General features: G+C 48.5%; 2 protein-coding genes and 1 long non-coding RNA gene across 29 annotated transcripts; 1 reads left to right on the top strand and 2 right to left on the bottom strand.

Annotated features, from left to right (window-relative positions):
* The first annotated feature begins 1,296 nt into the window (after window positions 1-1,296).
* On the top strand, window positions 1,297-3,057 carry LOC120661661 (UDP-glycosyltransferase 88B1-like). The gene has a single exon (XM_039940569.1). It carries the CDS (start codon window positions 1,553-1,555, stop codon window positions 2,999-3,001), a length of 1,449 nt encoding a protein of 482 aa, XP_039796503.1. The 5' UTR covers window positions 1,297-1,552; the 3' UTR covers window positions 3,002-3,057.
* Window positions 3,058-3,411: 354 nt separating this feature from the next.
* Window positions 3,412-8,541, bottom strand: LOC120661659 (lysine-specific demethylase JMJ25-like). Of its 2 annotated transcripts, none has more exons than XM_039940568.1 (6): window positions 7,368-8,541; window positions 7,051-7,184; window positions 4,907-5,015; window positions 4,683-4,809; window positions 4,543-4,606; window positions 3,412-4,119 (listed from the first exon to the last, which is right to left on the bottom strand). In XM_039940568.1, exons 1-6 carry the CDS (start codon window positions 8,406-8,408, stop codon window positions 3,729-3,731), a joined length of 1,866 nt encoding a protein of 621 aa, XP_039796502.1. In that variant the 5' UTR covers window positions 8,409-8,541; the 3' UTR covers window positions 3,412-3,728. The 2 variants fall into 2 exon arrangements, with proteins under 2 accessions (XP_039796502.1, XP_039796501.1); XM_039940567.1 differs by having other exon boundaries at window positions 7,287-8,536.
* Window positions 8,542-10,594: 2,053 nt separating this feature from the next.
* LOC120661658 lies at window positions 10,595-16,655 on the bottom strand. 26 transcript variants are annotated; one of them, XR_005670000.1, is made up of 10 exons: window positions 15,586-16,655; window positions 15,289-15,455; window positions 14,919-15,092; window positions 14,784-14,819; window positions 14,340-14,395; window positions 12,970-14,255; window positions 12,772-12,880; window positions 12,108-12,512; window positions 11,842-11,941; window positions 10,595-10,961 (listed from the first exon to the last, which is right to left on the bottom strand). It is a non-coding gene; the product is annotated as an uncharacterized LOC120661658 (long non-coding RNA). The 26 variants fall into 26 exon arrangements; XR_005670014.1 differs by having other exon boundaries at window positions 13,133-14,255; XR_005670008.1 differs by having other exon boundaries at window positions 12,108-12,182; window positions 15,586-16,652.
* Between the last annotated feature and the right edge of the window lie 7,868 nt (window positions 16,656-24,523).

The following is a 24,523-nucleotide window of genomic DNA, read 5'->3' as shown; positions in this document are numbered from 1 at the left end:
GACCCCACTGCACGTTCCTCTACACGCTGCGCAGCTAGTGTTTTTTATTTTATTTTATTTGCTCTCATGTCTATATCAACGGTAGATTTAGCTGGGATGGCCTTTATAATCAGCCCGCCACTCCCCATCAATCAAAAAGCTGATTGATGCACGGAGACCTATCGCACCCGTCGGTGGCGTGCGTCGCGACGCACGGAACGGTCGCCCGAGGGAGGGGCGACACCCCTACCCCTGTCGCCCGTTTGGTGGGCGACCGGCCCCCTTGCCACCGAGCCCCCGCACTGCACCGTCTAGGGATTTATTTGTAAAAAAAATTACAAAAAAGGCCTGTCGCCCTCTCCATGGGCGACAGGGGCCCATTTTTGCAATTTTCTGAAACGGCTATATATTTTTGAAATTTTGATTTTTTTAAATATAAAAAAGAAAAAGTTCCTAGCGGCTGAACCGCGTGCCTCCGCACGGCCTGGCCCGTTTCTCTCTACCGTGCGGCCCATTTCTCCCACTCTCCTCTTTCTTCTCCCGGCTGAGTGGCGGCCGCCGGCCCTGCGCCTCCTGTGAGCCGCCGCCGTCACGCCATGCCCCGTGGCTAACGAGTCGCAAGCACGGGTCGCAGGCCGCGAGCCGTTCCAGGGTCCGACCGCCGTCGCCGCGCTTAGTCACCGTGTGTTCGATGGCTGGCCTAAGGAAAACCTGTTGCACCGCTTACTCCATAGGAGGGAGCAGAGCATGCACCGCCGCTGAATCGTCTGAAAAAGATGTTCAGAAGACACATCCATCTCCCTGGCCGCAACGCTTGGACGTCGCGGATGCTTCAAGTCGCCCATGGCGTGTCCGGCGAATGATCGGCTGTCCATAACCTCCGCTCGAACGAGAGCCAGAGAAAAAAGGTGTGGCGCGCCCACGTTTTCTAAATTAATCTCGCGCCGCGAAGAGCCGTGCAGCCTCAGAGCACCGCGCCACCGTCCGCCAGGTACGCCAAGCTCGCGGTACGCTGACCGCAGGCGCTGCGCCCTCGTCGTGTGCTGTAGCCCGTAGCTCCGCGCCGCAGAGATCGCCGACGGAGGCGCCGGGCTTCTACGCCAGGGACTGCACGTCGCTGCCCGGCCGTCACTGCCGACGTCATGAGGGGAGTTCTTGAGTGGAGGAGCCACTGCTCCCGCATGGCCGCATGTGCTAGCCGATCTGCTTGCTGAACATTTGCAGTGGCTCGTACAGTCGCACACCCTGGCGAGGTCCAAGGCGTCTAGCTCGCCGCCAGGAAGAACCCATCAAATCTCACATGATTGGGGGTGATCCCATCAGATATAATTGGACAAACAACTCTTGCATCACCCTATGTCCCTATCTAGCATGTGACCAATTTTCAAACCAAACACCAAGTACTTATTTGTTTTAATTTTCCATGAGCATGACACTGGATCTATATATCCACTCCAATGCTGGAAACAAATCAATAGCCTTCTTCTCCCCGAAAGCCACGAGCTGTACTGCAGACTGTGCATAGAGCTTGCTAGCATCGAGCACAGCGAAACAGCCAGAAAAAACACAAGCTATGAAGAAGACGATCGTCCTGTACCCGGGCCTCTTCGTCAGCCACCTCGTCCCCATGATGGAGCTCGCCGACGTCCTGCTGGAGGAGGGCTACGCCGTCACGGCCGCGGTCATCGACCTCACCCTGGACCAAGACGCCGCGCTGGCAGCCGCCGTCGACCGCGTCGCAGCCGCCCGCCCGTCCGTCGCCGTCCGCAGGCTCCCCCGGATCCAGGACCCTCCCGCCGTCGCGGACTACGGGGACGCGTTCCTCTGGTACATCGAGGTCGTCAGGCGCTACAACAAGCGCCTCCGCGAGTTCCTCTGCGCCCTGCCTCCCCGGAGCGTCCACGCCGTGGTCGTCGACGCGCCTTCCGTCGCCGCGCTCGACGTCGCCAGGGAGGTCGGGGTCCCGGCCTACACCTTCTTCGCCTCCAATGCCTCCGCGGTCGCCATGTTCCTCCAGCTTCCCTGGATGCGCGCGGAAGGACAGCCGAGCTTCAAGGAGCTCGGAGACGCCCCTATCGAATTCCACGGCGTCCCTCCCATGCCGGCGTCGCACCTCATGCGCGAGACGCTCCAGGAACCGGAGAGCGAGCTGTACAAGGCGATGATGGACACGATGCGCCGGAACGTGGAGCCCGCCGGCATCCTGGTGAACACGTTCGCGTCGCTGGAGGCTCGGGCGGTGGCAGCTCTCAGGGACCCGCAGGTTCGTCCCGGCGGCGAAGAGCGCAGGACGCCTCCGATCTACTGCGTCGGGCCGCTGGTCGCGGGCGCCGGCGCCGGCGCCGGGACAAAAGAGAAGCACGAGTGCCTCGCGTGGCTCGACACGCAGCCAGAGCGCAGCGTCGTGTTCCTCTGCTTCGGGAGCATCGGCGCGGCCACCCACTCGGAGGAGCAGCTCAGGGAAGTCGCCGTCGGCCTGCAGAAGTCCGGCCACCGCTTCCTGTGGGTGGTGCGAGCCCCTCTGCGCGGCGACACCCAGAGGCTGTTCGATCCCCGCGCGGACGTGGACCTCGACGCCCTGCTGCCGGACGGGTTCCTGGCGAGCACCGAGGGCCGCGGCCTCGTCGTGAAGCACTGGGCGCCGCAGGTGGAGGTGCTCCGCCACAGGGCGACGGGCGCGTTCGTGACGCACTGCGGGTGGAACTCGGCGCTGGAGGGGATCACAGCCGGCGTGCCGATGCTGTGCTGGCCAATGTACGCGGAGCAGAAGATGAACAAGGTGGTCATGGTGGAGGAGGCCGGGGTCGGCGTGGAGATGTGTGGGTGGGAACAGGGGCTGGTCACGGCCGAGGAGGTGGAGGCCAAGGTGAGGTTGGTGATGGAGTCCGAGGAAGGGGAGCGGCTCCGGGCGCGGGTGGTGGCGCACGGGGATGCCGCGGCCGTCGCCAGCAAGGCCGGCGGCTCGTCGCGGGCGGCGTTCGGCCAGTTCTTAGCGGACGCGGCCAGCCTCGGACGAGTGTAGACGAGCTTGACGCATTGCTGGCTCCATCAAATGGAATTGAACTGTTTTTTTGCCTCCGTGCCGCTGTGGTAAGTTGCTTAAGCTCCATCTCCGGCAGCGTCCGCCTTGCGCCGTTGCTGCCATCATCCCGTCCCAGCACTCTCCATTCAGCAGTTCCCCGCCAAGCGACCAGTAGCATCCTCCTCGCTGCCCCAGCTCTTGCCTTCGAGCAGCTCCCAGGCACCTCAAATGTGTTAAACCTGGCGAGTGAAGCGACTCGACATTCAGACATCTGAAATCCAGGAGACGTGGTCGACCATGACACAGCACTTACTTTGACTCGCATGTTCACCAGTTGCAGTGTTAAACTTTATGCATAGAGAATTCAAGTCGCATGGCGGAACAAACATGAACCACCCTCACATGACAAATAGCCAGCAACAGAATATCCCCATAATTAAGGGTGGTACAAACAAACATTCCATCATCTCTCGGCAATGACAAAATGAAGTCATAACCATATGTACAACGATGTTTAACATCATGATTTCCGGATCAAAGATGAACATGAACACAAGAATTAAGAATCCCCATGTCACAGCTAAAATCAAAGGCCTTATAGGCCGATAATCTCGCTAAATCAGGCAACCTACCCTACCAGATTCTGACCATATCATACACCTCTTCAGGCTGTGCTCTAACCTGAAAGATGAATGCATACATGCAACAAGAGCTACATCTTGGGAGATTATGTGGACACTGTTTCCGTCTGGGCAGCAGATAATCTTCCATTACTCTCTGGTACAGGTGAGCTATGAACTGCCTCCTTCACTCCAGAATGATTGCCTGGAGCATCTAGTTCATCTTCTGAACTTAGCTCTTCAGACTGCACAGAAGGGGATGCATATATCAAGTTCAGCGGCGCGTCACCGCAGCCACCAAGCTCAATTGAAGGGCAAGTAATGCTGCCATCCTCATGGACAGACTCTTGTTGAAGCAACCTGTTCTTGAATTTATCTTCAGGGGTGCTTTCCGACATGTTTCCTTCACGTATCTTGTGACAGCAGCTTAGGCACAGCTTAAATGGGCATGCTGGGCAGCATCTCAGGAATTGGCTCACTGATAGCTGACAGTTATTGCTGCTTTCAAAATGAACACTCGATAAGATATCTGGTTAAATTAGAAATTGAAACAGGATGGCAGTTACAATTAACAAATACATGAAAAGGGATTATAACTACAACAAGTTGTATGGTAAACAAATGAGCGTAAATCACATCTAATGTTAGATAACAGGCTAATGTAATAGGGTTCAAAATAACTGAGATCTGGAACAACAATGGTACTAAGCTAGTGCTAACCAATAGCCGTAGACTTAAATTTGCATGACCAAAGAAATATCTAACAGCTCATATATATATATATACAAAGCAAGATTGATTTATGTCATGCTCAAGATATGTATACATAATAAAACTAAGTGAAGGGACAAAACTGATTAGATTGAGAGACATGTTACTAGCTTACATACACAAATACAAACATAAGAGATTAGAGCTTACCAGTATAGTGACTCACTCTGGCCATTTTCAGCAACCTGGACTCGGACATCAGATATTTTTGTCCCTAAATAAGAGTAGACAATTAGGTCACACTAGAACAACAGAAGTCCGGTTTGGGGGGAAAAAGAACATAAACAAACCTTGTACTTTAGCTTCTAATTCCAATTCATCAAGCTGTTCCTGGTCAAGTTTTACAGGTAAGAGCTTGTAAAACTGATGGTTGGAAATTTTTATGCTGAGTATCTTTCCTTCCCCACCCGGTGATTCCTGAAGATCCAAGACACAAACACCAAAAAATAAATATAACAATAAAATGGCATTGTATAATTGCACACAACCTGATGAAATATAAAAGAAAGCTTACCTTACACATAGCACCCTTGGTTTTACCAAGGGCACATTTTTTACAGTTGCAGAGACCACGGCAAACTGGACAGCGGATCTTTATATCCTTCCTGGATATCGCAGAATACCTATAGTGTACAAACAGTTAGCACAAAATTCTACTAGACCTGAATTTACTAGAACCAACCAAATGGGCGTATCAAGGATTTGAGATCTAATTAACCATCACAAACTGAACATCGCCCACTGAAGGAGTAATTTCCACTTTCACAAGTCATCGCAAATCTAAGTTGAGCGATTATTTATCAGCTTGCATTTGTCCATTAAGAATCTTCAGCAATTGAGTAGCTTTAATGAGTGATTAATTCTATATCCTCACTAGATTTATTGTACACTTTGTAACTCCGACACATGCACCACCATTAACTAAGTTATTGCAGATAAGTTATTGTAGGCATTCCAGATAAAAGTACATAAAATGGTTACATTCATGTACAAAGAGTAAAAAAATCAAAGATGATAAATCACTTCACACAAATGTTTACGTATAGAAGATGATGTTGACATTTCAATTATTTGACTAATGTTCTCTACGGAGAGAGAGCAGACTATGATTGTAGTCCATAGGGTTTACTGATTTAGTTTGACTTTGAAACATTCCCTACAAAGTTCCTAGAGCAGTTCTCCCTCCAAACATGTGCTGGGTAGCCACACTACTGGTAAGTCACAATAACAGTCTACAAGCTAATTATTCTGGAGGCAGATGGGATCAAGTACTTTGGATCCAGACTCCAGAGCTTAAGCAATACAAATTTTGTTAAATTAGCGTTAGAAACTAACATGCTAATGATCAAGGAGCCATTTGTAGTCTAAAGAAGACCCAGTAGGTTAGCCCTTTAAGTTATGGATGCACACCACTTGAGGGAAAAATAAGCATAGAAAAATCACATAACCCATAGAAGGTAGGAGTGATAAATTCCTGAATATCCAAATTCAAACAAGCAAGGAAACTGAGTAATATCACAAAAAAGGGTGCTTAGTGGTAAATAAGAGTACAGCACCCATAGCCCACTCTTGTGTTTATGCAGATTAGCAGCCATAAAACAGGGATAAATATGTGGGTCAAAACATTAATATGCAGAAAGACCATACTGCTTTAGTGAGGCATATTTGCCACTTCAGTGCCCTACAGAATTCAAGTACATTTTTTTAGGGAAGTTGAATTGTTGGCACTCATTTAGGATCAAATCGAGTAAATCTAATATTTATATTATCCTACCCTTTTCCTATCTATGATTACCTACCAAACAGCAGTTCTTATATATTATAGAACGGTGAAAGCACCAACAGGACATTATCTATGTTGGCATGGCAACGTATTTGCCCAATTCACTAATAGTACATGCAAATGATTTCACATAAATTTTGAAGGATAAATCTAAGTCAAATCTCCTAGGCAGTATCCGCAAATATGAAATAGAGATACGTAAGCATAAAAAAAACTCCGAAGTAATTGGGGAAAATGAGGCATAGTGAGGGTCCTCACACCTGATACTGATTAGCCAATAAAATTAATCAGCTCCATGCAAACAGTGTTTGAAACAATCTCAGGACAAAATGTAATATGAGTGTTCCCTATCTCAAGCTCAGATCATAATAAGCAAAAGCAAATCCAGAATAAAGAAAAACATCATATACTGCTGGCTATCCAGTCCAATTTATCTTGCCTTCCCAGGTATATGCAAAATAAAGCACGGAATAGCATGAAACCTAGAGATCAACAAGCATAGCTCATAACTAAGCAATCCAATATCCACTTCCTCCTCTTTAATAGTCACTAAAAATATGTACCAGCAAACAGAGATAAAACCGATGATCCACAGATACATATGCAGTTATGCACACAGGAAAATAATTCATGCTGTCAACGAAAGGCATGTCCCTCCTTTAGGTACACCTATTCAACCACCAACAAGCTGAATAGCATGAAATGTAAAACTCAAAGTGCCAATCTCCTAATTATCAAATTGCAACCAACCAAGTTCTCATCACCTGACAGTTGAAACATGGCTATACGTAACTTAATCATAATTATCCTGATGCAGCAATATACAACCAAAGTAAGCATGCAAATAAAGCAGCATCAGACAAATAAAATCTAACCATTTATTAATGCAGCTGTTGCAGAAGTTCTTGTCACAGTTCTTGCAATTGGCAACACGCGCTGACTTCGTCAACCCGCAGCGGTGACATGTTCTCGGTACTGACTTTGTCATACTCATTGTGCGAGGAACAACCTAACACCACACAATCATCAGTAAAAAGCACAGGCACAACATAGAACTAAACAACACATATTAAACCAACAACCGTGAACAATCAAAGATTAGCTCAATGACCTTCACAGGACCAACAGGCAATGGCTCAGCATTCTTGGAACGATAGCACCGCCGAATCGGTGCAGGAATTTCTACACCAACCTTCGTTGTCACAGGCGGCGACAGTGCTGCAGGTCCACTGCTACCTGGAGAGATTGTCATCAGTCCATTGGGGAGATCCCTGGTCTGACGGTCACTTGTAGTTGCCTGAGGGGACGCTGGTGGATTAATGCTCTTCCTACCCTTCCTCTTGTTCTTCTGCCTCTGGAGAGCCACAGCAAGGATCTCCCCATCCGCTGGCAGCTTCTTGCCCTTGTTGGCCTTTGCGTAGTGGTACTCACAGAAGCTGACTGTTGGGAGAGCACGGCCCATGCAGCGCCACTTCTTCCCGTCACTTCGGCGGCACCGGAGGTGGTCTGGCAGTGGCGACGGTGAGACACCACGCTCCCCGGACTTCCGGCGGCGGCGGCGGCGCGAAGGCGCGGGGGTCTCCTCCTCCGCTTCATCATCATCCGGAGCTGGGTCCGGAGTGGCCGCTCGCTTACGGCGGCGACCGCGTGAAGGAGGAGATGCTGGAGGAGGGGACTCCTCCACAGCATCACCTTCGGTGTCGGAGTCGTCCCCGGCGTCTTCATTCTCGCCGCCCGTCTCAGCGGCTTCCTCTCCACTCACTCCGTCGGTCTCGGCGCCTTCCTCTTCATCCGAGCCGTCAGACTCGTCCGCTTTCGCCTTCGGACCAGCACCCTTGGCATCTGCTTCGTGCTCGGAGCCAGTTTCCTCGCCTTCATCATCCGAGGCATCCGAGGCGTCAGCTTTCGCCCCCGTCTCCGCGGCTGGCGCTTCAGCCTTGGCCTCGCCGGCTTTCGCTTCAGGTTCGGCGTCCATCTCCTCCGCTCCGTTCTCCCCGCCTTCCTCCTTAGCCTCCGCATCCATGGACTCGGCGTCGCTCCCAGACTCTTCCTCTTTCGAGTCCTCGCTCTTGGCTGCGGCCCCCTCCTCCTCCATCTTCGCGTCCCCCGCCTCGACCTCGGACTCGACGGCTTCCTCTACGGGCTCGGGCTCGGGCTCCGCGGCTTTCGCCCTCGGCTTGCCCCTCCCCCTCCCCCTCCCCCTCCCCTTCCCCCTACCGCGGCGCGGCGGCATGGCGGCGGCGGCGGCGGCGGCGGGCTAGGGTTCCGGCGAGTCGGCGGGGTCGGGATTGCTAGATCGGAGCGTGGGGGGAAGTGGTGCGCGTGTACTGGCTCGGGGAGGAGGGACAGAGGCGCTGGGTGTGGGTGGGGTTACGAGGGTGTGCGGGGAGGTGGGGCCCTCTCCCTGACAGCGTCAGAGGTATATGGTCGGATGCGAGGGCTTTACCGCTGATTCGAAAGCAGTAGGAAGTTATGGATGGGCTGCGCGGGGTGAGGCTCGGCCGGTGGATTGACCGGCCGCGCCCCTCGTCCGCTCGCCTGCGCCGGCTAACGCTGCAGCCCCCTCGCCCACGCCCTAGCCGCCGCCGTCGCCGCCGTTCGTCCGCACGCCCGCGCATGCCGCTATGCACGGCGGACCTACGGGGTGGTCCTGGTATGTGTCACGGACAAGCCTCCTCATGAGTGGCTGCCAGGTGGGCCAGGCTACAGGAAAGACCCTCGAACAGAACTGCGACGAACTCGTCTTCCTCCTCAGGACTCGATCCTCCTTGTATCTCCTGCTGTTCTTGAACCCTAGCCTCTGATTCTTGCTATTCCCTACCCAATCTCTCCAATTCTTCTCCAGAATTGTACCCAGATTACCCAAGTATTCTTGTTATTGTGATTTGGAAGTCTAGGACCATAACAATTGGTAATCAGAGCCTTGTTCTTCCGAATCCGTGCCCGTGTATTTCTCCCGGTACGATAGATGATGCTACGCACCGGGACAGCAGACAGGCAAGGCGTTGGATTTCTTCCTATGAACAATGTAGAAGCATGGGGCACAGAATCTAGCCGTGAAATCGGACCGCATTCGAAGAGACCGACCCATCGCTGGAAGATCAATGCCGCTCGCACTCAACGGCACCGTCTTTCGCTTCATGGGCATGGCATGGGCATCATGGAACGATTCAGTCACACAGTCGAAGGTTCTCGAGTCAACCGAGCTAGCTGCAACAGCATAAAAGATCACGCAACTCACATTTCGGATAGGAAGCGTAGGATCTATTTGGCAGGGTTTATTTTAGCTTCAGTTTCACCTTTATTAGAGCAATTCTAGTGGAGTGATTAAAACTCATTTTAGTCACCTATTTTTTCAAATTTAGTCATTCAAAATGTAATTTCTACTCCAGCAACACCGATTAAATAGAGAGAGAAAAAGGAAAATGTGAGAGAGAGAAGAGGAAAAAGAAGAGAAAAGGAAAAAAATGATGAGCCCTACTTTTGGTAGCCTAAATAGAGGGTGACCAAATAATTGAGGGGGTGGGAGAGAAAATTTAGTTCTCCTCATTTTAGTTGGGTAGGGGCCTGCTGGAGATGAAAATATAAGCAAAATGACTAAAATATGAATTTAGTCATCTAAATAGAAGTCCTACTGAAATTGCTCTTACACAAATATTATAGCGTGTGGTCATTTTATAATCGTGTGCTAAGATGAATTAGAAGCTAGGAGAAGCTAGGAGAAGCTAGTTTTTTTAGCTTCACCAGCTTTGGCTTCGCTAGTGAAGCTATTTTAGGTAACTGTTCCAAACGGCTCCTTAATTAGCCGGCAGTATGGCATATTCTGTACGTACAGTATACCAACCCTAATCAATGGCAATCTGTTTGCCAACAGGTCAAGCCTTTGTCTACAGGGCTCTCTGCTTGCTTCGCGTGAAAGTCTCTTGTTTCGCTCTGCTCCGTTGGATGGTTCTGGGGCCAAAGCGGAGCGTGGTAGGCTACGCATTTAGTGAGGCTTTGATTGACAGTGCCACCCGGGCCTCGCGCTGCCTGTCCATCTTCTAGATCGGAACATGAGATTAATGTGTACTAGTGCATGACGCGCGCTATCGCGCGCGATCCTGCCAAATTTGTATCAATTTTTTGAAATAAAGGTGTTAGATTGGGTGTATTAATTTATGAACGCGGAAATCGTTTGTTGGTAACATGGTGGATGTATTCGCAAGTGACAGAACATGATTACATTTTGACAGAAAATCGGGCGCGCTCATGCAGGTGATGTTTCATAAAGAGCTTGTATAAGTTCTTTTTTAAAAAAAATACAGTGGAGATGTTGTACGGGTTTAAAATTAAATTATTTTGAAATAATTGGATTGCATAGAAATGCCACTTAAAAATCTTATTAATAAATAAGAAAGTTTCTTTGAACCAAGATTTGAATGACCAACATAACCCTCCAAAAGCAAAATACTCAGATTATATTATAGTGCTGTAACGGGAGATATTGTTGAAATTTAAGTATTCCAATAATCCACACCAAATTATCATTGGAGATGGCAAGGCAATCCAGTGAACCAGCATATTTCCTTGGAGAAGCCATTCCATATTTCCTTGCACATGTTGGACAACCTCACATACAGAGTACATCGCCAGCATCACCGAATTAATGGCGTAGGTGACGGAGTTGCTGACGGGTGCCCTTGCTTCCCATGCCGGCCTTGTAAACGACCGTGTAGCACAAGAGCAAGAGCTCGCCGCGATGGAGAATAGTAGGACAGACAGTCAGCTGCATCTACAAAATTACCTCCTGCACATGGTTGGAGATGCATGAGAAGTGGGGGCCTATTTGCAATTTAATGAATAATGAAGAAGAATTTTGAAATTACACTTAAACTCTACTAATCATTGATTTCACCAGCCAGGTAACATCAGAGCAATTGATTGCTCGTCATCAACAACCCAAGCTGGAGGTTGATAAGACAAGCTTCTCACTGCTTGCGTTGTGATGAGATATATAAGTTAAATTTCCATATCTATGTCAATACATATCAAGTTGGTTATTTCGAAGCCATCATTTGTCCATTGTCCGCCATACTTAGCACCTCGATTATGTAGTGACTATAGATAAAGGGCACAAAACTGAATTTGTGAACAGGGAGCATAGTCTAACTCATAGTTTTGCCACCAGACAACACCATTTCCTCTGGTGAACCAATTTGGAAACCGGAATAAGTTTACATTCCCTAACCATTGATCAAAATTTTTCATAGGTATAGGACTTGTCACTGGGAACTGAAATGACGTCAAGTCATGTAGTTATACGTTCTGAACTCGTAACAGACAATACAATTATTTTATACTGATCAAGCTCGATAAATAATTGAAATTTCATAAATGCAAGCACCTTGGATTGGGAACAACAAAATTTGAGATTCTAGCATTCATGAGGTGTAGCATTTAGCACAACAAAAGACATGGGATACTAAAACCGAAGTTATTATTGATTGAAATTTGTTTCAGTTTCACCTCTCAGGACAAACATGAATGGCTTCTGTTGCACATTGCAAATCAGGGTCAAGGCGGCTCACCATGGCAGGATGAAGTAGTGGTAGTTAAACACAAAACAGAAAGAAGTAGGGCTGAGGTGCAAGAAAAAAGTAAATTTGTCTGGCAGAAACGACTAATACCTCTTCGGACCTCCTGTTCTTAACTCGCTGCAGAGCCACCATGAGCCTGAATGACCATGAGGATGGCTGGGATAGCAAACTCATTATTGCAGGCCGAGGACTGAGGTACAATAGTCATATTTATATCAGTATCGAGTACTTTGATTGCTTATGAAGCATTAAAAAAATCATTATTGCGGGCTACTGGTATGGACTGAAAATTCATGAATATAGGAGCCACTACTGACGAATATAGGATCCACTAAAATAAGTGGCTCGTGGCTCACCTCGACCAACTCCACAATGGTATATGTGATGGATGTTGGCAGGTAATGCTAGGTGCAGTTCCCCTGGGTGACAACCTGCAGAGGAAGGAACTAAAGATGGTATTAAAATTTATCAATAATGGTAATAACCAGATCATTAAGGTGAATTCATTTGTGTGCAATGCCAGATATCTACCAGTCAACCCCGATTTTATCTGCACACTTGGTAAATGACCCTCATGGCACATTCATCATAACATAATAATTTCCTGTGACTCAGAGACTTCTCAAATCATCACTAAGAGAACTCTACATTGGTTCTTCGTGTATGGCCAGAAGAAAAGTGTGACATACTTTCCATGTAATAACCTTTAGAACCCACCTGACTCGATCACAGAATGGCATACCTGCCCAAACAATCGATCTCTACCATTGCCTGACGTTAGAATATAGTATCCAGCACAAAAATTTAGAGTCATACGCGATGGAAAACAACCACCCTGACTATTCAAAAAAAAAACAAGGGAGCATTATATGTTACTTTTGGCAATCTCGAATTCACAACTCTTTGTGTTCTAGTTTCAGTTTTTTTTTATGGAACACAGCTTCAGATAGAAAAGAGGAATATATTCTCATGAGAAAAATTACAAAATAGCAACAATAAAAAAGGAAAGATCTGACTGACCTCTTGTTCCCAAGCAACGTAGACAGTCATGAAAATTTCTTATCCACGATCAAGAAAGATATGGAAACAAGAAAGTCATTTCCAAATGATGTATAAGTGTGATCTGGCCCTGCAAGAGTGTCCTAATCCTTTCAATTGTTTGATTTAGTCAATAAAACCTAAATTTAACAAATCTATTTGTCCATATAGAAATCAAACCAGCATTTCATCACATTGGTATTCAGAATTTAAGATCTGAAGGAGTAAAAGTGGAAGCACTTTTTTCCAAGCAATTTCACTGAATGGAGGCCTAGGAGATGTCTCAGCTGAAGGATAGGGCCGGGATGCAAACTGATGAAGTTTCTGAACGAGGACTGCAAACCTGGCAGCAGACAGATGAAAAACCGTATGAACTGCACACCGGGGACAGGAGAAAAAGATCAGCACCACATCGATCCAACACTGCATACCAAAAGGAGCATCGATAGAAGCCGGATCCAACATAGGGATAAGCTAAACCTGGCTTGAAAAGAGGCGCAGGGGAAGAAGTAAAGTACATTACGCGCGCCTTCGCACGCGCTCATATTTACTTTGTATCAATTTGGTTATTTAGAGTTTTGTAAACTATGAAATTTAGTTAAAAATATTAGTGCTTTGAATGGTAACAAATATTAGTGTTTCGTTGAAAAGTATATCCCTTCTGCGGGGAGTTTTACATGGGTCTGTTAAACCAATTGTCTGAAAGATCTTTCACATATGAATATGTCCACCATGAATGAATTCTTGTAATCATTAACTCTAGATGCAGTTAGTTTTTTTTTGGAACAATGAGGATATAGGAACTCTTAATAATTTAATATGATATAGGAGCTCTCGATGGAGCTCTCAGTAGTATGCAAACATATAGTTATATAAGCTCTCCCTATAAATATTTTATAGATCTAAAGAACACTAAGCCTAGACCATCTTACATTAATATCACAAGCTATGTTGATGTGAATTGATATAAATGAAAACAGCAATGTTTTTTCAAAGGAAAAGGAAATAAGTAGTAGCAGTTAATGGTCCTAGCATAGATCATGCATGGAGTAAGCGAAACTTACCGCGAACTAAAGGTGCTGCAGATATACTCTAGTTAGCATGGTTGAAACAATATAAATGTTGTTTCTGCATATTCGGTAGAAGGCATTAATAATATTTCTTTTGAGTAATCTATGCAAGTCTTGACTATCCGTGTGCATTTAGTTAAGTATATAGACACTCAAGTTTAATACTAATAAGGACCTATGAATGTCAGTGGCTATACTTACATGGCAAATGCATACATTAAATTCAATTCAAAGCATAGAAGTAATTGTAAAAAAAAAATAACCAAGAAAAGATATAGTTCTTAACTATCTCACATCTATAATTTCGTCTACCTTTGCACCACCTCTGTTGTCAGCCTGCTGCCGGTGCCCCGATGCTGGTGAGGTAGGGCCTCACCAGAGCTCTGCATTGGCGTGCTACAACCGAGACAGGATGTGTGCATTTATATCCAAAGAAGGAGCCGAATTGCTTAAAGAAACTTTCAATATGAAGTGTTTCACCTCAGGCCATACATGCCACATTCCACTTATTCTGGAAGAAATCTCTGCCATTTAACCTATAATCGGCAAATGTGATTGTGGCAGCTCAGAATTAGATTTCCGTATATTCATCGGGAAAAATACATGATGTGGTGTGGGAACAAATTAGTCAAAGTTCAAATATAAAAAGGCCACGGGTAAAAAAACTACAGGTATCTCTGACCCATCTGTCAAGCTGGTGGAAGGGTCGTTCATATTAAATTGTGCTTAAATAAGCGGGTCACACTTAAGAGCATCATATGTGAAAGAAGCAATGACAAAAGGTAACAGCAAACATAAGGCATAATTATTTTGTAAATATATTGTTGCACACTTCTTTTTTCTTTTTCGAAAATTTCATTGCACTTGCAACCTATGATGGGCAAGAAAATGATTTAGCACGCAAATGTAGTTTTTCCTTAGTACCTGCTTGGATAAGTGAAGCTGCATTCTCTGAAATTCCTGCATGGTGTAGGAAAATAAAATGAGGCCAAAGATTCAGGCAAATTTATCCACTAAACTAAGAAAGAGACTAAATTTGCCTTTTGAAGTTTGCCTTACCATTTGGATCATATTTTATCTCTAGTTCAAATTTTCTAACCATTTATCCACCTACAACTTTATTCGCCCATTTTAGGTCATGGAGGAGCCAGGTGCTCTCCTCCATCTTTTGTAGCCACTGTGTGTCTTTTTGGACTTCACTTCCAATAATATGTTGCCAAGGTTCAGGAGATCCTATTGCAGCAGTGGAAGTAGCGAGCATGAGTTGCAGGCACATTAAACGAAACATCTAATTGATGAAAAATAAAATGTCTTCCTCCAAAAACCACGTAACAAACACCAAGCAAAGAGAATGCTAGATGCAAATAAGAAACTGGATATGTGCGCAATGCCAATTTTGTAAACATATATTAGGGTGAGGGAATCTGACCTGGTAGAGAAGTAGGCATGCTCTTGATGTGGTTATTAGAGCACAACAGGGAGATCAGACAACCACTATCCTCATGTTGATGTCCCTATTCTCCTCATGAGCATTCTGTCGAACACTTTGCAAGCTGTTTCCATGGTGTATGGCTGTATGCACTTGAATCGTGATGACTGCAGGAGGCACCACAGAACGACACAAATGTAGGATCACGGCAAAGCTAGCCTACCATTCACTACTTAATGTAGGAGGCAGAGGTGAGAGGTATCAAGATGGGCATAAGCAGGGAAGGAGGGAGCTCACCTTGGAATTCCCATGGCCAGGCATTGCTGCGGCTGCCCGCTGCTCCTTCCACGGTCTAGCTCTAGCACAGACCGATGCATGGCCTCATGACCATGGAGCTGCAACTGATCCTTCTCTGGGAGCTTGGGGTTGGGGGAGGGACGGACGGCAGCCGCGGCCGGCCGGCCGGCGAGGCTTGCTGCCCTTGGGAACGCAGGAGCAGAGGGGAGGGAGGTCAAGGAGGGGAGGGGCTGAATGAGGCGCGCCCAGCCGCCTTGCCCTGCTTGGCGTCACAACGTCGGTGGCGTCAGGGACAGCAGCGTCGGCGGCAGGCGGCCGGCGCGACTGCTGTGGGGATACAGGCCGCGAGCCTGGAACGGAGACGACGCGAGCGGTGGCAGGCGGGAGCGCGGAGGTGACGCGAGCCGCGAGCCTCGGACGGAGGCGAGGCTAGGTGACGCCGGCCGGGGAACTGCGGGTTGAGGTGGCGCGATTGGCGTGCGGCGGCTGGCGCAGGCGCGGTGGCGACGCGGGCTGCAAGCCGCCTACGGAGCTCCGGAGCTGCCGCGCGGGGAGCGCCGCTGCGCGCACATGCGGAGCTCCGCTGCCGCCGCATGAGGAGCGCCGCCGACCGTGCACGGCCGTGTGCCTTCGAGGGAGTAGGGGATGCCGGAGGCCGCGCGGTGGAGGCTCCGCCCCGCTGCAGCCGCCGCAGCTGCCCTGCTGCGGGATCTGGCCGGCGAGCTCATGCAGGGTCCCCGACGCGGAGAGGAAGGGAGGGGCGGCAGTGGAGGAGGAGGAGCGGGGGCGGCGGCGGCACGCGGCGAGGAGGAGTGGCGGCGGCGGGCGAGCGGGACTACGAGCGCGCCGGCGAGGCATGCAGCCCGCAGCACCCTGGCATGTCCGCGGCCGCCGCCGCCTCACCCCGCGCATCGCCTGCCGCGACAGGCGTGGCCGCGTGGGGTGGAGATGAAGACGGCTGCATCCGAGGCAGAGACGAGGCTGTCTTCGCGAGGCGAGAAAAAAGCTCCAGAAGTAGAGATATTTACCGCTACAGTTGCATCGCGAGAGGAATGAATACGGGCGCTTGATTTACCATCTGACGGTGAAATTTTTTTTTACCGACGTGGACAGCCTCCCAATGAGCCGTGGGAACCAACTTTCATCTATAGAAATTCGAAAGCAGTAGGAAGTTATGGATGGGCTGCGCGGGGTGAGGCTCGGCCGGTGGATTGAGATCGGGTGGCCGAGATTGTACGATGTGCATTGTTGGGGGATCCTTTTCTTCTCGCGGAACCATTTATGGGGTTTTCTTTTCTTGTTCGAGGAATCATTTATCGGCGATCCAGCGTGATCTGGACCGTGTTAAAGCTGGATCAAACGGTGACGGGAGTAAACGGTTTCCTGATTCGAATCCACTCTGTATGGGCCGTGATTTCGGGGCACCGGGCCATTCTTCTTCTTCGGCCGGATCGGAAAGCTCACTCCATTTCCAAATGGAAAAGCGCCCATTGAATTGGGCTTGCAGAGAAAACCCTGATGTCCAGCCCAAAACCATGCTCGTTCCAACTTTTCCAACCGAACAAGCACTATCGAGTACGGTACGCCTCAGCCACGGCGAGCTTAGCCAAGCTCGCACGGAAGCGTGTGCATGAGATATCCTTCAAATCCATGCGCATCGCCTTGATAGCCACCAATGCTAGTCCCACAAGGTCTATGTAGACTGTAGGACCATCGAATTTACTAGCAGAGCAACCATGGCGGACAGGAATGAGGATTTCAAGGTACCATCAGGCCATGCTCATTTCAGCTCTCGCATATGATACTTTGATTTTTTGCGATAGTGTCTTAGCATATATTTCATTAAGAAAAAAATAATTTACAGATATTTCTTGTTGCAGGCCAAACAGAAGTTGACCTGCTCAAGTACACAAAAGACTAAAAACAGAGAAAAAAATTAAAAATGGCCAGTAAAACAAATGGCCTGCAAACTAGCTAAAACAACAACTACAGAAAGGGGGGAGCAGTCCACTCAACTCGCCAAGCTAAACCAAGCGACAAATAGCATCTGAACCTACACGAAGTGCACCACCACCAAGCCATTGACTGAGACCCTGTAACAACATGACATGAGGGTGGCCAAGCATCCACCAAACAAGCACCACTGATGGCAAAGCATCCGTCGAGGACGACCAACAAGTAGCAACAATGACGGCAAAGCATCTGTCGGAGTAGTAGTAGCAAGGGTGGCAAAGCATCCGCCAAACAAGCGAAGCAGAGGCGACAAAGCATCCACCCGCATAACGACGGCAAAGCATCTGTCGTAGTAGTTGCAGCACCAACGAACATGATGATGATGCGTCGATAGAGCATAGGTAGACGATACAGATGAAGACGATCACCCACGGCAAGCCACAAAGAAATTAGACCAGCGGCAGCAAGAGCATGAAGGTATCCCAAAACGATGCCCTCAAGAGGGATATGATGCACCAGGCGCTATCATCGCCAATCCGAAGTACCGGATATGGTTTTCACCAGGGATCCATCCCCATGCCAAGAGCCACCGAGAGCTGAACATGAAGCACCGCAGTCGTGCCCAGGAACACGCCGAACCTGGAGGAGGGGCCACCGGGCCAGCCGGCGGCGAGGCACGAAGGTGTCCCGTGACGACGCCCCCGGCAGGGACATGACGCACTGGGCGCCATCGTCGCCGGTCCGGAGTACCGGACTTGGTTTTCACCGGAGAGCAACCTCCACGCCCAGGACCACAGAGGCCATGCCAACCCCTCTTGGCGGACGCCACTAGGGGAGGGCGAGCCGCCGCGGCGGCCGGCGCAAAGGCCCTGAGCATCTGCCACAGCAGACGAGGAAAGTGGCCGGTGTGGAGGGCATTGGAGTGCGCCCAACCCTCAGCGTCCACGATCACGTGCGTGAAGCTAGCCATATGTAAGAACACATAGTGCTAACGTAAGTCACAGTTTTCAAAAGAAACAAAACTAAATTTGGCAACCCAACATAAATAAATTTTTGAAGAACGCTTAGTAAAAACATGGCGATCTAAATAAATTTTTATGAAGCGCAACCGTAAGCAACAAAACGATCAACCAACTCGGTTATGCAAGATGCAAGATGCATGCACGTTCTAGCGTTTCTCACCCAAACAAGTACCAAAATATGGTATATGAGGACAATCGGTGGCACAATTACGTACTCTCCCTATATATAGACTAGGCGTTCTTACGATCAAGGATTTCATAACGCGCTTAACGTGGTTAGTTTCCTGCAGAAGAACACAGAGTATATAACCACTTCTGGACCCTTCGTGCCAGCACTCACGAACGGCCCCCATGTGTCCTATGCCACACGGGTAACACATATGAAGTTTCCCACATATTCACACATATATTACCATCCACTATAGAGATGGCACCCAGACGTTCGACGCTGAATGGGCAGCGCTGCATACGTCATAACAACATATTCACTTCTCGTACACTCGTCTTACGGGACATCCAAGGGTAGACGTGTCCCAAGGGTCACGGTCATGGCCAACCGCATGACAGGTTTACATCTCGTAACATTGCCTTACAAGATGACCGTGATTACAATCACACGGTATGAAATCCACACTCCATATCAGGCGGCAGATAGCGACAGGCTCATTTGAATTGAGTCTTATCACCTCCTCGTATGCTCATCATACGGGACCCGCGCACGTATGAAACACATGGGCTATTCTAAAGGACTACCAAGAATGCTTACCTTGCTTACCTTAGCGGAGGTGCGTCGTTACCGAAGTAAGGTTTAACAAAAAGTAAAAGCTGAAAGTGCTGGAATAAAATAGATACTTAGATGACACCTAACTTATAACACATAATTAGGGCATACGAACTATCTATCCTATTCCTTAGCGCATCTAGCGTCAACTTTTCGAAAAACCCGAAATCATTGCAAAGTAAGAGTTACTTAACTTAATTAAGCACGCCAGTAATCACCCTAGTGCAATTTAGAGCTCTGATGCCAGCTGTAGCAGAACCGCCCAAATTAAACCGGCTTAAGTGCGCTAACCATCATCTTGATACTTAATCAAGTTACTGTGCACTTAAAACGGTGTAATCTGACAGGCAGTCGGGTAAATCCCGATGAAACTACTGTACTCCAGAATCACAATTGCACTAGTAGACCCGTACGAAGACGAGCACAGGTGATACCAGCATACATAAATCTTTAAAAACATTTTTACAACACAGGTTTTACATAAAAACTTTAAGTACAAACGACAGAGTTCAAAACACAGCAGAAGTTTAAAACTGAGTTTAAAATACAATACGATAACTACGATGATGTGAGCTCCACATCCTGCCCACCGATGTGATGCCAACCTGCCCGATCTTCACGGGGAAGACGGGGCCCACTCGACGGTCCAACCCGGAGGAAGCGGTTGTCCAATCCAGGACGCACATACCTCCTCGAAGTCAGCGGGGACACAACCTGCTCAGAAGGGTTACAACAACAACCCTGAGTATACTAATACTCAGCAAGGCTTACCCGACTCTAGGTATACTTAGCCTATTATCTAGACATACAAGGCTTTTTGGCTCTAGGGTTCTTTTGCAGAAAAGCTGCTAGAAGTGAATCATTACTTTCAATATTTTAGCTCCATTTAGTACAGCGAGTATTAACTAAATTCGCCTAAACATCTAGAGCACACATGGTGGATCAGATTAAACCTCTATTAAAACCATTCAAACATTTTCAACTCATTCTCATTTCATCCTTTACTACGATGTGACGAAGTGACCAAGGTTCTCTTAACCGAGAGAGACGGCGAATTGATCCGATTTAACCTTGCAAGGTGGACCTAACTCACACGACACGTGAAAACCCCGTCGGGCCACACACGTCAAATGTTCCCATCATCACCCCGACGTCTGAATCACGCTTGCCAAAACCCGGGTGAAGGGTCCCTCACGGCGAACTCCCGGAGAACCCGGAGGCGACATACTATCCAACACCCGCCATCATTCCACTCCAGAGTAGCGGGTCGCGATTCAAAGTATCGTTGCAAATCAGGTAATTAGCTTACCGGTTTCGACTACCTCCTACTTCCGGTATGTGGTTAGTACTGTTCAAACTTGGTCAGTATGGCCAACAACGGTACAGTCCTCAATCGACACAGGCGGAGACTCAACTTTCCTTTATTCCATGGTCATGTCCAACTTTCTCTCCGCCCGGTCTCCATTTCCATTCTCATAGCATTATTTCTCATATAAATGTCTGAGGTGACAACCCTATATCTCGCGGGTGACAGGAAATCACCCGTCTTCTACCGAGTTTACTTAAGCATAGCAGTGCTATCGATAACTGAACTAGTAAAGACACTGGGTATCCAAGATTATGCATCTATGGTTCCAATCAATTCCTTGAACGTAAATGCACAATACTTTAAATATAACATGGAGTAATTAAAAATAAGGTTCATGCTCTGGGGCTTGCCTTGCAGGTCAGCGGGGTTAACGAGGTCTTCTGGATCTGGCTCGGCGGCTGCTTCGGCTTGCGGTTCCCCTGCTTGCGGCTCCGGGATCGGCTCAGCAACTAGCTCGTAGACGGCTTCATTCGCGGCGTCTACACGTATGAAAGAGAATGCCATGCAACAGTGAGGATACAGTGTGATGCATGAGTGCTTATGATGCGATGCATTTCGATACAAAGCAATTGAAAGAACCGACAGAACTGACATGCATCGACTGAGTAGCCACCACAAAGAAAGTAACAATAAAACGATTTAAGTGCTTAGTTGCGGTTCAGAAGTTCAACTCGTTTTAGCTTGAAGTGTTTCTTTCAAAACAACAACTACTAAACTTACTTAGAGCAGCATGCATTAAAACAGAAGCCTGCTTTGCTGAGGTTACACATGCATGAAATAATAATCAAATAACCACAATTATAAAAGAAAAGTGTAGCTAGGAGCAAATTAAAAATAAGGATTTGACTTGCAGATATGATCTAGCAACAAGAATTTATCCAAAATAACAAGATTTTGATAAAGCATGCCACATAAATTTTCCAACATTTATAGACGATCGAAAGTATTTATTTTAACTCTAGAAAAGAAATTAAACAAGAATAGATCCACACACATGCACATAAGTCATGCACCTGAAAATTTTTCAGTGGACTACACATACAAAGAGTAATCTACTGAATAAATTTCATAACTTTTAGAGCAACGGAACAACCGGTATTAATTAAACTAGCTTAAACACAACTCGGAATTTTAGCAGGGGTAAAATTGACATTTCCCATGCACAAGTATTTTTCTTCTAAAGATCTCAATTTTAGAAACCTAAAAAAAATTATTTTGCATTTTTACATTTTTCTATATTTTTCTACAATTTCTTAAATTCTGCAGCCGAAATAAAAAAAAGAAAAACACAAAGAGGGGTGGGCTGACAGCCGGGCCCCACATGTAAGTGGGCGCCGGCCCAGCTCCCAGTCGCCCCCCTCCCCTGCTCTGCCTGCCTGCCTCGGCCGCACACGCCGGCGGCGCCCTGGCGCGCACGCGGCAGCCGTGGGCCGCCCGGCCGGCGGCGCAGCGCGAGCGAACTCGCGCGCAGGCGCCCGCGCACCCGCGGCCCACGCAGGGGTGGCACGAGGCGGCAGCGGCGCAGCAGACCAGAGGCGGCGGCGGCTTGCGGCGGCGGCAGTGGCGGCGCGCGGCGGCAGGGCTGTTGCGGCCGCGGTGGAGTAGGGAGGGCGCAGGGCTGGGCGATGCGGGGCTCAGGGAGGCCAAGAGGCCCTAGGGTGCGCAGCGGTGGCGCGCTGGCCCGCGCAGGGGCGCTCTACGGCGGGCGAGCGGCAGAGGTGGCGCAGCCACGGCGGCACGGCGACGTTCCAGAGGCGGCGGCACCGGAATCGAGCGGGGAAGAGGTTGGGGAGGGAGAGGAGGTCGCGACCGAGCTCACAGTGGGCTCGATTTGGGCGGAGAAGGGCCGGGAGAGGTAGCTTGATGGAGAGGGGCGGAGCTTGGCGGAGCGGCAATGGCGGACGGCGGTCTGCGGCTCGATTTCGGCCGAGGATCGACTTAACCAAGCTCGTGGGGAGGTGGAGGAGGTCCGGGGCTAGGCTAGGGATCTCGGAACGCGAAGGGTTTGGGCGGGGTGGTGAGGAACGGCCGGGAGGGCGGACGGCGGCGAGCTCTGCTCGCTCGAGCTCGTGGAAGGGAAGGTAACGGACGGGACGGGAAGCTTCCAGGGCGTCCGCGAGGATTAGAGCGGCGCGTGGATGACGAGGATCGCCGGCGGTCGCGACGCGTGGCATCGCTCGCTGACGGCCAGACGCCGGCATGGGCGTGCACAGTGGAAACGCTGGAGCTAACAGTGACTCATTTTGACTGATTTTGACCTGTGTTTGACCGGCCAAAACTCAAATTTTGATATAGGAACTTGAAATTTGGCCAAAATAGAAGTTGTAGAGGAAGAGAAGATCTACAACTTTTATTTTGGGCGAAAGTTGATTTGAAGCTTGGATCAAGGAGAAAAACACAGTCGAACACGGCTAAAACGAAAGTTACTATGCGAACTCGATTAGCGCTAATGACGGTGATTAACCTTAATTGGCGATTAAGCACGCTATTAGCGTTAAAATTAACACCGGGGTGTTACACCCCCCAGCAAGGGGAGCGCAGATCCGGGGCTGGGTGGGCGGATCCGGCGAGCAGCGCCCGAAGACCGGCGAACTCCGACGAGCCGACGACCTAGGTTTGGGAGGGAGCGAGTGGCATGGGAGCGAGCAGGAGGGAGAAAGGAGATGAAGAGCGCGACGCTGGGGCTGGCTTCAGCACCGCCGCCGGCCGCCACCGCCAGCCGGCGGCGACGGCAGCCGTCGGAGCTCGGGAGGCGGGGGGCTTGAACTAGCGCAGGGGTGTCGCCCCCGAGTCGCCAGGGAGGGCGACGCGGGGTCCTCTTGATACTTTGATGAACTTGATAAATATTTTCATCGCAGGGTGAGAAAATTGGGCATTACGTTCTCAAGAATAGAAATTGTGCCTTTCAGGTGTAATTTGAAGAGAAAAAACTTTGTTCTCATGATATTGATAATTTATAAGGCTAGTTTGGCAATTCAGTATATGCGGATTTCGGCATTTTTCATGTTACTCCTTGTTACTTCTTATTGTAATAAGTGAAATAGTGAATATTCCGGTGTTTTCTTGGTTGATGATCTGCTGCTTGTCATTGCACTTTTTTTAATTGTTCTTTTCCTAACAAACTCCTCATTAATCTTTCTTGTGCATAAAACTTCTATTCCTTCTTAATTGAGAGGCATAGCTCGTGCCATTTGCTTCAGAAAAAAAACAAACTCTTCATTAACCTTGTGTAAGCAATTTACGTCACTACTCATTTCTGTTTTCTGCCACTTCCTATGTCCTTGTTACCGCCTCCCCATTTTGGCACTCTGATCGAAACTTGTTTTCTTGTTCTATAGGGCCACCAAGGTAAACTAAGCATAAAAAATGGCGAAGAGGATCACCCTATCCCAGTGTCCCGGTAGTTCAGGTTGAGAAGAAAAAAGAGACAGGAATGGAGAGTAGGAGATGTAGGCTCACAGAGGGAGTTTGCTGTTGGTGGTTTCTGATAGGAGAGAGTAGGATGGTTGGTGTTTCGGTCATCATTTGGATTTGCTTCAGTAAAGAAGGACAAAGCGGTGGGCAATAACAAAGCTGATACGGCTGTGCTTGGAAGATACGAAAAGGAATCAAGGAGTGCCAGCGGGAGGAGGAAGACGGCAGGGGTCGAGAAGGTATAATTAAACTATTTGTCATGGCATATGATTTGCCATTTATATGAGAGGATGAATATGAGATGGGTTAATTGCAACCCTTAAATAGTGATTAAAAAATAAATGTCCCGCTCAAGAAAATCTTTTCACATCATCCATCCATGCTGTCGTGCCACATGAT

This window comes from Panicum virgatum, chromosome 2N (genome assembly GCF_016808335.1).
Source record: "Panicum virgatum strain AP13 chromosome 2N, P.virgatum_v5, whole genome shotgun sequence".
NCBI classification, from domain to species: domain Eukaryota; kingdom Viridiplantae; phylum Streptophyta; class Magnoliopsida; order Poales; family Poaceae; genus Panicum; species Panicum virgatum.
This window is presented reverse-complemented; position numbering and strand designations above follow the sequence as displayed.